Source organism: Clinocottus analis, unplaced genomic scaffold (genome assembly GCF_023055335.1).
Source record: "Clinocottus analis isolate CAN_PGR_092001 unplaced genomic scaffold, fCliAna1.0.p SCAF_7, whole genome shotgun sequence".
Taxonomy (NCBI): Eukaryota; Metazoa; Chordata; class Actinopteri; order Perciformes; family Cottidae; genus Clinocottus; species Clinocottus analis.
The window spans coordinates 11,349,206-11,363,912 of NW_027176229.1; the positions used below are offsets into that span (position 1 = coordinate 11,349,206).

At 42.3% G+C, this 14,707-nt stretch overlaps 1 protein-coding gene across 1 annotated transcript; it reads left to right on the forward strand.

Annotated features, from left to right (window-relative positions):
* Positions 1–6,510: 6,510 nt before the first annotated feature.
* Positions 6,511–8,571, forward strand: aplnra (apelin receptor a). Its single transcript, XM_068605384.1, has one exon. It carries the CDS (start codon positions 6,670–6,672, stop codon positions 7,753–7,755), a length of 1,086 nt encoding a protein of 361 aa, XP_068461485.1. The 5' UTR covers positions 6,511–6,669; the 3' UTR covers positions 7,756–8,571.
* The last annotated feature ends 6,136 nt before the right edge of the window (positions 8,572–14,707 follow it).

The following is a 14,707-nucleotide window of genomic DNA, read 5'->3' on the forward strand; positions in this document are numbered from 1 at the left end:
TCATAAAATGTGTTTTCTGATGGTACAATTGTCCTTCCTCTTTTTTTGTTATTTGTACTTGGCGTCTATTTTACATTAATTTCTCCTTATTGCACAAATGAGGAGACTGTTGGATAAAAACACACCATATGTTTTTTTAAAGTTTAGTCACCAAACTTGAAAAATGCTACTGGTTATACCACAACAAGTAGGTGGCAAAACCCCAGTAAATACCGTAGTATTTCAAAAATTTGGCTCCACTTGACCCACCTGATAGGGAGCTAACATCAGCACCAGATGACGCGTACAAAGGAGGCCGACGATGCACACACACCCTGTGGTTTGTTTGTTCTGAGCAGAAGGGGAGCCAGCCTTGTCTCAGAGGTGACTGATTTACAGTTTGTTGCTGTCTGTCAAACAGCTGACAGATGGATAAAACAGTGCTGCCTCCGACACACTGTCGCCATGCTTAGATGCTTTGCAGTTTCACCAGTGGCAAGAATGCCGAGGACTGCTCCTTGTGTTTGATGGGAAGGTTAACAGCTACCATAAAAGTGTAACAGTAGAGCATACAACTGTGTTTTTTGTACCTATAAAGACTATTGACTATTGAAACAATACTTACATTGAAAATAAATGCAGCTGCTCACATTTGAAAGAACGTTTCAAAACCTTTGTCATTCTTGGCCCTGATATAAGAATAAAAATGTAACACAGTGCAGTCATTTTGTCTGTAAATCTTCCAAAATGTTAATATTCTATATATTTATGAAATGTTCATTCTGTGTAACACAACTTGTTTATTATTTTAGCAGTTTTTTCTAAAAGGCTCCAGTGTTGGGTTGGACTTTCAAAACCTTTTGCTTTTTGTGCGCTGCTGCATAATACACACATGTAGGCCTTTAAACGAGTAATTTCGGATTAAAAAGTTAACAAGTAAAGTTCACAGATTGTCTCTTGTCTATTTGAGTTCATGGTTTTGCTCACCAAGCATTTTCGTCCAGGGCTCTGTCCTGGCCTTTCTCACTGCCAGTCAAGCCTGTGACAGCTCTTTCATTCCTGTCCTGAAGGAAATGATCATATAACAGATAAAAGTTCGGCTCAGACGTTCGTGAGACTTTGAATAAAAAGTCTGCAACGCACCTGGTTTTCACATGGGCTGCTGTTTTGGGTTTCTCTTTGACTTCTCATAACAGGACAGGATTGAGGTTTCTATAGTTTCAAGGAAAACAGGCACAGATCATGCTTGTGCTTATTGCCTATGAGATCCAGACATTTCCTTTTGGAATACATTTACTGCTTGAACAATTAAGAATAATCATCCAGCTTTAAAGGATTAAGCAGGTTTTCTTAAAAGCAGACCAGATAATTGATTTTAGATTTCACATTGACTCTCCAGTAAGATGTGACCGTGGAAGGAGATACTTGTTTCCTCCTAATTGAGCCACAGGGTTTTTGTTTTGTCAGGAGATTTTGGGCCAAATGGAGTCGGATTCCTGCAGATCTCCTGGGATGATGGGAGGGCCGGGCTGGAGTCGAGATCTCAGCAATCCCCCCGGGTCCTTAATCCCTGTCATTAACTCTCCTACACAGAGCGAACTGGTCTGCTTGCAGCCGCTGCCCTCTCATCAGCCCTGTCCTTTGTCCCTTCATTTCTCCCGTCACATCCTCTCTTTCATTAGACTCATCTCCCGCTTCTTTATTTCCTCCTGTGTTATTGTTTCCTACGGTTTCTACAGGATTTCCTTCCTGATCTTTCCCGTGAGTGCAGGTGAAACATAAATCTTAAGTGTTTCACCTGCACACCTTATTTAAAAATAAGTACTTAACTGATAAAAACAATTATAAAATAACTTCCAATCTGATAACAAATTGTACAAGTTTCTAAATAAATAAACAGACGCAAGGGAGAAAATCACGGCATCTCGGAACTTAATAGCTTACCTTTAGCAGCTAGAAAATAAACGTCTGACAGAAGCATCTGAGTTGGAGAGGACAAATAGTCCTATTATAGCACATCCTGTGGTGCTTGCTGTTTTGTCCAGTGACACACACACACAAACACACAGTATAGTCAGGAGAGGATGGGTCCGGGGATGGTCCAGAGTCCTGAGAAAGGAGAAAGGAAACACCTTGTGACCCTCTTGTTCCTGACCAAGCTACTGGAGGAGACAACAAGGATGGACGGGCAGAGAGCACCGCTGGGCAGCTGCGTCGATTTGGGTCAATCAGTTGTTGTTGGCTAACATTTTATCATGATAATTATCATGATTTGATCTGGATGGCCCATGTTTAGGTTTTGATATGGATGTCGCCAACTGCCACACACAGACAACATGACTTCTGCTGCAGATAAAGTCTCCGCTCCATTTGAGCCATCCAAGGAAAACAATGCTCAGATGCATGCACATGTCCGGTTTACTTAGACAGAATAGGTGTTAAAATACATACATGTTTACTTCATACTGCAGCCTCAGATAGGATGTAACACGCTCTCAACAACAGCAAGAAGCTAGTGCATAAAAGTTCTCCGCTGGTTTGGTATTGTCGGACTCCCGATGGAGTATCATCACGACGTGAGTATCAAAATCAATGCAGCAGAACCAGAGACACCTTTTTTTAATTACAAACGTTCCTTACACTTCTTTCTTGTCAGAACCTGGAGCCTACATTACACACAATGCATCTCGCCTGCAGCAGCAGACAATCTTTTCACTTTTTTTGAATATGTGGACAAAAATACAATAGCAATTGTAGGGTTAGACCCCACAAGTTAGAAAAACAAAGGCACATATGAGTAACAGATGGTCAGATTAGACCACCGTTTCGAATAATTTCAGAGTTGAATTATTAATGTTGAAAGCATCTATTGTTTCGACCTAATCTGCGATGCCTGTTGCCATTTTTTTTTTCAAAAGAACTACAGGTGTATTGCTCATTAAGAGAAAAGTGCTGAGAGCGACGTAAATGAAACAATGGAGCAGCTTTATCAGCCCGAACATTTCTTATGACCGGGTCGAGGTCTCTTTTGCAGTTCAATGATGAAGTTAAGAGTAGACAGATGTGGGAGAAAGATAGCTGCTTGTGACCTCGAGCGTAAGGGTTTAATTAGGCACATGCAGCACAGTACAATGCCCTCTGGAAGCTATTTACAGAACTTTCCATTTCTCATTATATGAGAATGTAATTTATCCTTGTGCTTTAATGCAATGTTTGATTTCTTTTTACATTGAAAACGCAAACAGGAAGAAGCAAATTGTCACGCAGGAGTAGCTGACACACAACAGCCAGTGATCCTAAGATAACCTTCAGTTTGACAAGCTGCACTGCCAATAAGCAAACCCCTTAGCTGGAGCAGTGCCCTGGCAGATCTGAGGGTGTGGCACTGGCTCCCCGGCACAGGAGTGCGATGTCGTCTGACACAGCAAAGTCGGCACTTAGCAGGTTGACGTGAAAGGTCCGCGGCTGTGGCCTCATGTTAGTTATAAGATTGGATGGAAAGACAAATTAGGTTGACCTTTATAAGTTATTGTCATCTTTATTCCGCATAAAGTGTTTTCAGCAAAGACGGTGCACACTTAAGGACCAACCTTGTCTCTCAAATGATACCACACTGGGACCTTATCGCTGTTGGACCTGGTCCCGAGGTGCGTCAACATGATTTGTGAGGGATGGGGTCTGCTGTATTGGCCACAAATCAAGAAGGGGAAAGGAGAGCTGTGTGCCGCCATCATTTTTTACACTTCAAACAAACCTCAGATCCCAGATTACACCTTCAATCACTTATCTCCACCTCTGACCAGACTGGAGCATTTAAAATGTACTTCCAAGTCGCCTTTCATTGACTCCATTGAACTCAGTAAAAATATCACACACCTCCCTCTCTTTTATAATATCAGCTGCTGCAAATCATATAATAGCAGTGACTTTCCATTGCAGGGTTGTGTAAGTGTCCATGATATCCCTCAAATGAAAATACAGATGATGGTCAGAGTGAGATAGAAGCAGTCATGCAGCAACAGGGCCATTACAGCACATCAAAAGCAGTCACAGCTGTGGCAGGGACAAATGTGTGGTCCAGGACTGACAGGGAAACCCTGTGACAAAATGCAGCAACGGTCAAGGGTGGAAAGAAAATACGACAAAAAATGGAAGCATGCTAACTTCAGGTCAAACCTGATATTGAATACATTGCATCATAGTTGATGATCATCCTCCCAACCCCCGTAAAAGCAGCTCAGCAGCAGGACTTTATCTTTGCACCTATAAAGGCTGTGATTAACAAGTGAGGAGGTCTTCTGAAGATATCAATACGGTGGTCTAATCTGACCATCTGTTTCTTATCTACTCGCCTTTATTTTTTAAATTTGCTAATTTATTTGTCTAAGGGATACCAGGTCTGCAAGCAGCAGGTGGCCAATCCTCTCCCCGGGGAATGTGGTAGAGGTGGGATCCACCTGGTGTGTGTTTGTTTGTGTGTGTTTGTGTGTGGTTTTCTAAGATCAAGGATCAACTCCAAGCATAATAAGCATGGTGCAGTTTTCTTTTATCAAAGGCAATCTGATGATGAGGATCACTGCTTTCACTTCTTTAATTTGAACTTTGAATTTATTGACACACAAATACAAAATCATGTAAACAGATGTAGTGCAGCAGTTGAACCTCAAGGAACTGGGCGTCAGCGTCTCCTCGTTGAAAGAAAGATAAAGTCTCCATGCCATCTTAGTCTTCTGAACCGGCTCTATGTGCAGCACAATAACCAGTCACACTGATAAACTGTGATCCAGAGACAGCTTTCTGAAAACCGGTGCAATAACATAATAATATCACAATAATCCTCAGTGAGGATTTTTGTAGTAGCAGTTCTCTGTCGTCACCACTAGGAGGACGAGTCGTGAGCAGATTATCAAAACCAAAGCTGTTGTAAATAAAGTTCAGCACTGCTCAAAGCAGTCTTTTTGTTTCCCTGGAGGCAATTCATTTGACCTGGCAGGTTCATAGAAAAATCATTATTTTGTGAGCAGATTGAGTCGTGGTTTTGCAGATGATTATGCTCAGTAAAGTTAATTTTCCATAATGCAGAATTTAGGTTGGTTATTAAAAATCTTTTTTTTTTTTTTTAACTTTTCATATTTCTTGTTGTGTTTCTTTTTTTAATTGTTGGAGAGTTACTTGTATAATACAATATATATATATATATATATATATATATATATATATATATATATATATATATATATATATATATATATATATATATATATATATATATATATATATATTAGATGTTTTTCCTTGTGAGGGCACTGCACTAACTCGTTGTTCGACGCAATCAGCAGTTAAATGAACATGCATTAACCAACAGGCTCAATAAAGAAGATTTAGAAATAGACATTGTTAGCACAGTGATGGTGTCAATGTGAGGTTTCCTTGTGTTTTTGTTTCAAACCGGTGCGTTTGCTTGTCCTTTTATCATGGAAATAAATCCCCAGACTTGAGAATTGAATTCACACGTCCCTTGAACTGCCGCTGACTTCTAATCTGATCTTCAAACAGTTTAAAATTCACTGTCGATCTAATTACGTTGACATTTCAAGGCAACTCATCAATCCGGTGGGCTGAGATTTCTGATGGCAAGACTGACAGTAAACTTTTCGTTGATCGTCAATTTGGCGACAAAAAGAGACGAAGTGGGACACATCCGACAGTTTGGCACTTTTAAAGGCTGTTTAATTGTGATTGTGATGTAAAACGAGCTCCGTTGAGATGTCCAGACTTGTTCTGCACACTGTGCGCAAAATCCACCTTGAACGCAGTGAAAAATAATGCAACGCTTACGCTGCAACGTTATTCTAAAATAATGCAACGTTTTCCTAAAACAATTGTGGCGCAACCTGGCCAACAGGTATGCACCTGTCCGCTTTGTCATGATGTCATTTAATCACTTTAGGAACGGATTAAATCAACTGTTCAATGGCATCATTACCATTAATATTATTGTTGTATTATTATCATTAGTATATGTTATTATTAGAACTTCCTCACGATCGCAAGTTAAAATGACGATGGCTTTATTAATACAATTTCTTTACAAAGAAACAAGTTAAATTCTTAGAAAAACGTATATTATGAATTTATTGATGGATTTATCAATATCTCTTATTCGCAATGTGTTACTTCGAGCAGACCTCAGGGTGGGCTCGAGTCGGCACATTCTTAATTTTGAGAAGTTACTGAATTCAACCTTTAATTAAATTGGGCTTTTCTTGCAAATCCCTAAAAGATGGTTAATTTCGCATAGTCCAAAAACATTGGTACGAGGGTTTCACCTGTCATGTCGGGGCTCCTCGTCCTCTGGGCGAAGGGTTGGGCCCAGCCAGAAGAGGTGAGAGAGAGGATGAAGGGGGGCTGAGAGATGTTTTACTGGGGGAGGGCAGGGAGGGGTGGTCCTGGGAGGGAACAGGGGTGTGGAGGGTCGAGTTTAAAAAGGCAGACAGCGCCAACAGTCACTCACTCTCTCACACACACTGCCCTCCTTCAACTCCACCAGCACAACCTCTCCTGTGATTCTCTGATTTTTGCTTTGGCTCACTTCTGGAGACTTGGAACTTTACAGGAATCTTTTCTCTTTTTTTTTCGAAGAACGAAGACATTTTTTTAAAAAAAACAAAAGATCTTTCCCACTGCAGCATGGAGACCACCACTGGGGAATATGTTGATAACTATGAGTATTATGATGACAATGAGACTGCCTGTGACTTCTCAGAGTGGGAGCCCTCTTATTCCCTCATCCCAGTCCTCTACATGCTTATCTTCATCCTGGGCCTGTCCGGTAACGGGGTGGTCATCTTCACCGTCTGGAGATCCAAATCTAAACGTCGGGCTGCAGATGTCTACATCGGGAACCTGGCCATGGCTGACCTCACCTTTGTTATAACCCTGCCTCTCTGGGCCGTGTACACGGCGCTGGGCTACCACTGGCCCTTTGGTGTGGCCCTGTGCAAGATCAGCAGCTACGTTGTTCTGGTCAACATGTACGCCAGTGTTTTCTGCCTCACCTGCCTGAGCTTTGACCGCTACCTGGCCATCGTGCACTCTCTGTCCAGCAGCAGGCTGCGCTCCCGGGGCACCATGCTAGCGTCTTTGGGTGCTATTTGGTTCCTGTCCGGCCTGCTGGCTGTGCCCACGCTGCTGTTCCGCACCACTTTGCACGACCCAAACAGCAACCGGACCACATGTGCCATGGACTTCAGCCTGGTCACTATGAACCAGAGACACGAGTACCTCTGGATCGCTGGGCTCAGCCTGTCCTCCTCCGCCTTGGGTTTTCTCCTACCGTTCTTGGCCATGACCATCTTCTACTGCTTCATCGGCGGCACTGTCACACGCCACTTCAACAACCTGCGCAAGGAGGACCAGAAGAAGAAGCGGCTGCTAAAGATCATCACCACACTTGTGGTAGTGTTTGCCATCTGCTGGACTCCCTTCCACGTGCTAAAGAGCATGGATGCCCTCTCTTACCTGAACCTGGCTCCGAACTCCTGCGGCTTCCTGCGCTTCCTGCTTCTGGCTCACCCCTACGCTACCTGCCTGGCCTACGTCAACAGCTGCCTCAACCCCTTCTTGTATGCCTTCTTCGACCTGCGCTTTCGTTCCCAGTGTCTGTGCCTGCTCAACCTGAAGAAGGCTATGCATGGCCAGATGAGCTCCATGTCCTCCACGCTCAGCGCCCAGACTCAGAAGTCAGAGATTCAGTCTCTGGCCACCAAGGTGTAGAGGGTAAAAGAAAAGGTGGAGCGTGGCTGCGGGCCGGTCCCAGCTCCAACCACTGGAACACTTGTAGAAAAAAAATGACTTTACGTGTCCGCTGTTCAAAGCTGGTGAGCTGAGATGATGAGCTTCCACTGCTCACAATCATGAAATCCATAATTTGTTGTCTGCAGCGAAAGATGTGGATGCTCTGTTTGTTGTGAGGAATTGAAGCTGGAGTCAGCTGGCTGAGCTCTTTAGCTGCTTTGTTGCTCAAATTCTCAGAGAAAAAAAGTATATTTTTTTGTTTTGTTCTGCTCTGCTAAAGTCCTAATTTCTATCATGGAAAGAAGGCAAAATTAGGATTTTAGAAACACACTGATGTGGTGAATTGCAAATCAATTTACTCAGAAATCAGTTTACACTGGATGAAACATAAAGCTGTACAGTATTTTCATACAATAGCATTGTTTTTCTTGTTCAGATCTATTGCTGTTTTGTTTTAGAAGCACTTGTTAAAAAGATATGTGAGCAGGGAAATCAAATAAAGCTGTGTCCTCTGAAAAAAAAATGTTGTTATTGAAGGTAGAAGTCTGCAGGAGGGAGGGGGGGGCGTAAGAGGAGAAAAGGTGTTGCGGCTTAATTATATAGTTTGTTGAGGAGACGGGGGCAGACAGGCAGATGGCAATTGACAAATGTTGTTGGGGAACAGGAACAGGGTGGGTGGAGGGATTTAGCAGTGTAGTCGCAGCACTAAAAGAGGACAAAGGAGCTCTGTAAATAAATGTTCCAACTTGATGTGTTTTATTTTTTGACATTACTGTAACTAACTACTGTATTAAAGATGTGTTCTATGAACCAGATTTCTTAGATTTATTGAGAGAGAGATAGTGTGTGTGTGTGTGTGTGTGTGTGTGTGTGTGTGTGTGTGTGTGTGTGTGTGTGTGTGTGTGTGTGTGTGTGTTTGTGGGTGTGTGTTTGAAGATCAAAAAGTAACTTTTGTTAACTATTAAGTTCTATTACTAAATATTTGTACAACTTGGTATCTTTTGGAGATTAAACTCCTGCAGTTTAACATCAGTTTCACTACATCGTCCTGTTGTTCCAGTGTGAAGTATCTCCAGAGGGGTAAAGCTTTGTTAGGAATGCTCTTCATTTGGTTTACACCTTCAGACTAATAGATCTCTAATCTCTATTGATTCACAGCCAGTATCCAGACTGTAACCGGATTATGCAAAGTGTTGGTCCTCCTGAGTGTGTATTCAATACTCAGTTGTGACTTCCATCAGGTACTGTAACTATTTGATGACACGTCACAATCAAAGGCTTTTGAATTTAATAGTGTTTATTACCAGCAGATGGAGTCATTTCCAAATATTCCAAATATAAGTTATGTACATTTTAAGTGCCTACAATTCATGTAAAACGTTTATTGTGTAAAGAACCTTTCTATCCGCAAGACGTAAAGTCAACCAAACCCCACATGTCCACAGAATAATAGGGTCATTCCCAATGAGTGACTCTTCCGAGGATCCTTTGGTTTGACAGTAATGAGCTCTGTTGGACATAATCACCATTTAGAGATGGCGACGGCAGGGGGAAGCGGGGCTCTAATCCTGGCAGAAGTCGGGACACTGAACAAGTCAATATTTGTCTCCTCAGACAAGTGATTGCAGTTAGAGCGGGTGTTGAAGTGCAGGGCGGGGCTGGAGGTGGTGCGGGGCGGGGGGGAGAGGGGCTCTGACTGCAGATGCTCCAACACACTGAGCGGAGGCCTTTGCTCAGAAAAATATGAAAAATAGTGAACACGGTGAAGAATATAGCTCCAGCTACACAAGTTCGTCTCGCATCACACTCTTAAGTAGCAACATATGTAAAATGACGAGAATGTGAAGACGCATAGTTCAGTTCTTCTTTGTGTGTGAGCGGTCATATGGTACTTATTGTCCATCCTGGCAAAATGCAGCAGATTTGACAGTGGAGGAGCTTGAAGTGGATCACAGGATCGAGGGAAGGGGCCTGGGTCAGTTCAGCACACACAGACAGGAACAGGATTGCTTTGAACACATAGTTATTCTTCTTATATTAGTCAGATGCCATTTGGGTGGCTTCATAAGCAATAGCCCATATGAGCGGCTTTTACAGCGTCACGATAAGGACCAAAAGCATGCAGCCCTCAACTGGTTTGTCCTTTAAATGTATGACAATAAGACAGTGGAATCAGGGTGGAGTCAATCATGCTGGACTGGCCAGACATGTTGTTGTTATTGAGATGAGCTGAGCTGACAGCTTGTCCGACGCTGTTAGCCAGCAAGTCCACTTTGGGATAACTCACCCAGAATACCAGCTGAGCAAAGCACCGGGGGTGCAGGGGACTCCGCCAACACAAAACCAACAGTTGTGTATGCCTCTAAATGCACATAAAAGTGTTTGTGTGTGGCCTGCGTGACCTGTTTGCGTGTGTGGAAGTTTGGGTGTGTGGGCTTTACAGTGGTCCCAAAGTATTCTTGGAGGCAACCCACTGGCACCTAGGTATTTAGCATAAACATGCACATATTAATGTATTGGTTTTACCAACAGCTGTTGCTTCTATTCAGAAATACAACACACTGTACAAGTAATTTAATCACATAAATAAGCTGCATTTACTTTTATAATTTTCTTGACTAAAAATAAACTCAGACTTCTTGTCATATATGAAGATTAACGGATAATTGGATCCAGTCCATCTCACTGTAAAGAATAAGAGTCGTGCTATTCTACATGTTTCTGTCAACAGTTAAAACCAACCAATGTCTTTCATCATTTTCCAACTTTCCTATCCGTATGTGTCTCTCAGTCCTGATGGTGTACATCTGCAGGAACTGGTCCAAAATAGGTTGTTTCAATTTAAAAATGGACTAAACTTAGAATTTCAGCTGAAACAGCCGGCCACTTAGCCATTAGAAACGTGGGCTTGACTCAAATTGAACTGTGATGCCGCGTGTTCATGGTAATAAAGAAACATGTCACCTGGTGCAACAGTGTGGTTTATTAATGTGTTTTAATGCTTTTGGAGAAAATGACACAGAGGAATCTTTTTCTACACAGGCAATACTTGTCGGGAGGATGATTTTATTTATAGTTTTGGATGGTTGATAATAAACAAAATATAGAATATCACCAGACGTCACTGGTAGCGCCATCACTCTGCATGTGCAGCCTGAGTTCAACACATTAAAGCAGCACACAGGTGCCTGCTCTGAGGGCTGTCATCAGTGTGAGCTGCCACACCCAAATGGGACATCTGAACCAAAACACAACTGCTCCCCTCTCCTCAGATCTCCCTGCTGTTCGATCCCACCCAGGCAGCAACAAATGTACTCTGCAGTGCATAGTGTGTGTGTGTGTGTATGTGTGTGTGTGTGTGTGTGTTCGTGTTCATATGCACATGTAAACAGACGTCTGACACATTCCATGGCCTGTCAACGCTAACCCTACTTTCTCTGTAGCATTTGTCCACCTGTTGCCAGACCATAACACATACACACACACACACACACACAGACACACACACACGCACACACAAACACACACATTAGGGTAAGTATCTCCCAATACAAACCATCCATTAGTTGGTTTAACACAGAGCAGAGTAAGGGAAGATCAAAAAGGACTTTTGGGTGTTGCTCTCTCTGCCTGCATGTATGTCTTACCTGTGAATCTGGAGCCCAAAACATCATGAAAGAGGAGGAGGGGGAGTGAGGGTGTTGAAGTGTTGGCTGCATTTGGTCCTACGTGTGTGTGTGTGTGTGGGAGGGAGGGGCGTAGGGGGGGGGGGGGGTGTTGCATAGGTGTAGAGTATGTGTTCTTATTTTACTACCCCCTCCTTATTTCTTTAAAGCTCCTGAAAAGCAAAGGGGGTCGTCATAAACACAACATGTTCTGCCAACGTTTGACTTGTTTTGGTTATTTCTCCTGAAATACCAATCTTATTATTTAGTTAAAACAAAATCAAATCAATTAGATACCGTTTAAATGCAAATTATCTTAACAATTACATTTTCTCTGTCGGAAAATGAACAGGTCAGATTTTTTTTTCGAGGAACCGTCTTTTAAGATCAGGACAGCTTTGAGATGAGAAACTGTCCAGAGGATTAAGGCTCATACTGTACTGTTAATAACATGACGTGTCTGAGAAGCTGGTGGTCTGAGTGTGAGTCCAGCACCAGTCTAGACAGAAGAGCCTCTGATCCACACACACAAAAAATCAGTCCAACCTAAAACAGAAACCTGGAAAGTAACAGTTTCCTTCATGTTTCAATGCTTGTTTACACTGCACACAACTTACACAATGCTACATTTAATAAATACGTCTTTACTGTCGCCCTTCCCCTCACAATTTTTTTCAATGAAAACCTAATTCCGGAGCATAAATGTTACAGAGCTGTCTAGATTTTAATCTAAGGATGATGGTGGGGTTTTAAGAATTGTGATAATGAACTGTAAAAATTACAACAATAAAACCTTTGTTATATAAATGTATATGAATTAGAGCTGAAACGAATGGTTGATTATTCTGGTTTTCAGTAAAACTAGTAAGTCTCAAAAAGTTCATCTTTTCACTGCATTCACGGCAACATGTCTACTCGTATCCCTTTCCCTTCACTGATACTGATCAATGGCATTCCAGAGCATTCGTCAACAGCGCCAAATCCCCACAAATCTTATCAATAAGGTTTCACAAATAATGAGGTCCAACATGTCTAATCATGCCTCACAAAAGTGGCCACTTGAGTATTCAATACATCGTCACTGCAGTCTCCCGCCTTGATGTCTCCTCCATATGATGGCTGTAAATTGCTGCTGAGTCTACTCAAGACTCATTGAAATCAGCTTGTCTCAGTAATCTGTCTGGTGTAACTTGGAAGTGGCCTCTCACTGTAATTGTCCAAACCTTGAGAACAACGGCCTAGAAAAATACATAATTTACAGAAGATATGTGTTTTCATGGTAATGTTGTTATCTTTTGGCACATTTTGAGAGGGCTTTCGAATGGATCTTGCCAATGTCTCCTCCCTCTCTTTGTTTTTCACTGTTGTTCAGGGACATGTCCACTCCACCCAGTACAGCACTAACTAGATCTGATGGGGCGAGGATTCGAGTCAGCTGAGAAAATATATGAGGGTGTACAGTACACTGTTAATATTGTAACAAGTAGCATGATCTATCTATCTATCTATCTATCTATCTATCTATCTATCTATCTATCTATCTATCTATCTATCTATCTATCTATCTATCTGTCTGTCTGTCTGTCTGTCTGTCTGTCTGTCTGTCTGTCTGTCTTTCTCTCTATGAAAGCCAACTGCAGGGTGCATATTAATGAGCCCCGCTGCTGGTGAATATCGTTAGGCGAGAGACGCTGCTTCCGAGGACAGCGTGGCTTGGCCAGACCTGAATGTGGTGGGCGCTCGTCCCCTCCGGATATGGCCGCTCAGGGCCCATCATCCCTTATACACAAAGATCCTCTTCACATCCTTCTCTATCCCGTCCATTGAGACAGGCCTGCCTCGAGCCACACGGCTCCTGTGCCTGCTTCAGGGCTAAATGCATCTCCTGTCACTGACTGGTCCCAGTGCCAGTTCAGCTGTTGGAAGCACTCAGGTGCTCAGGTCTCCATGAGTAAGTATCAGATGTAAATGAAAGGGTTCTGATCACCTTTCTTGCACACCGTGAAGAACACATGACATCAGCATCATGGAGAGGAATTAGTCAAATAATTGAAATAGGACCAGTTGCTCACATTTTTATCTTGAGTTAGTCATTAAAAGTTGAAGTTAAAATGGAGTCAAATGTTTTTGCACACTTTGCATGATGCCCCTACATCTCTTCTGCTCTGCAGGGAGCTTATCAGCAGCACCAGTCCTCTACTGCTTGGCCACTGGGGAGCAGCAGCAGACCGCAGAGTTTAACAAGGGAAGAGGTTACCTCACCTTCCAGATGATTTCTATCTTCACGGGTCAGGTACTCTTCACTTCCCAGTCACACTTTGTATATTGTACAGCTTGCTCAATGACTCAAGCCTTTCTAATCCTTATTCAGGGTTTTACACAAAAGTTGTAATTTTTATATTAGTGCTCCACAAGACAATCCATTAATTGAACATTATGTTTATGTTGCTCCACTGCAGCTACAACAATTATGAAATAAACTTGTCAGTCTTTGCAAGGAAGGCAACGTTCACCTGTACTTCTTGACAGCCCCATTAATATGAACTGCTGCCATCTGTTGGTCATATTGCACAATTACCAAAAGTATGTTTCCTCAAGTGTAAAATGTACAATTCATTTATTTTTTGTAATTAAATAAATTATGATTATCAAGGTTTTGATTCACACTTGGACGGCACCTCAGATATGTGGCAATGGGATTATTGACTAGGGAATATCAGCTATGGCACAAAAATGCATTGACTGCATTGAAGTGAATGAGGAATCTTTCACAATCTCTCACAATATGTTTTATTATTTGTTACAATTACAGTTGCTATTTTCAAACTCTTTATTTCATTTCTACATAAAGTTAATAATATGAGTGAAAGTAACAGCCCCTCTGGCAAATCATAAACTCAACAACAGTTTTAGAGGTACATTTATGAGTATGAAAAAGCAATAACATAGCTTATGTTTAAAAAGAAATGGGACCGTTTTGACCTGAATGATTTGTTTATAAGGACAGATAAACAATCCTTATTCCATTTTTGTCTCCCCAAGTTGAGTCAGTTTTCTGTTTTATCTTTCGGCCGGATGACCTTTTTGTGCTGATGTAGTGGTGGGCAAACTGGGGGTAGCGGCTTGCGGCACTGGCAAGGCTTGTTGACGGGAAGGAAGCGCACTGGATCCCTCAGTAGCAGTCGAGCGCATGCGCCCTTCGAGGAGCACAGGTTCTCTGATTTGGCGCGTGGGCCAATGATGACTGGAGCACACGTTCTAGGGAA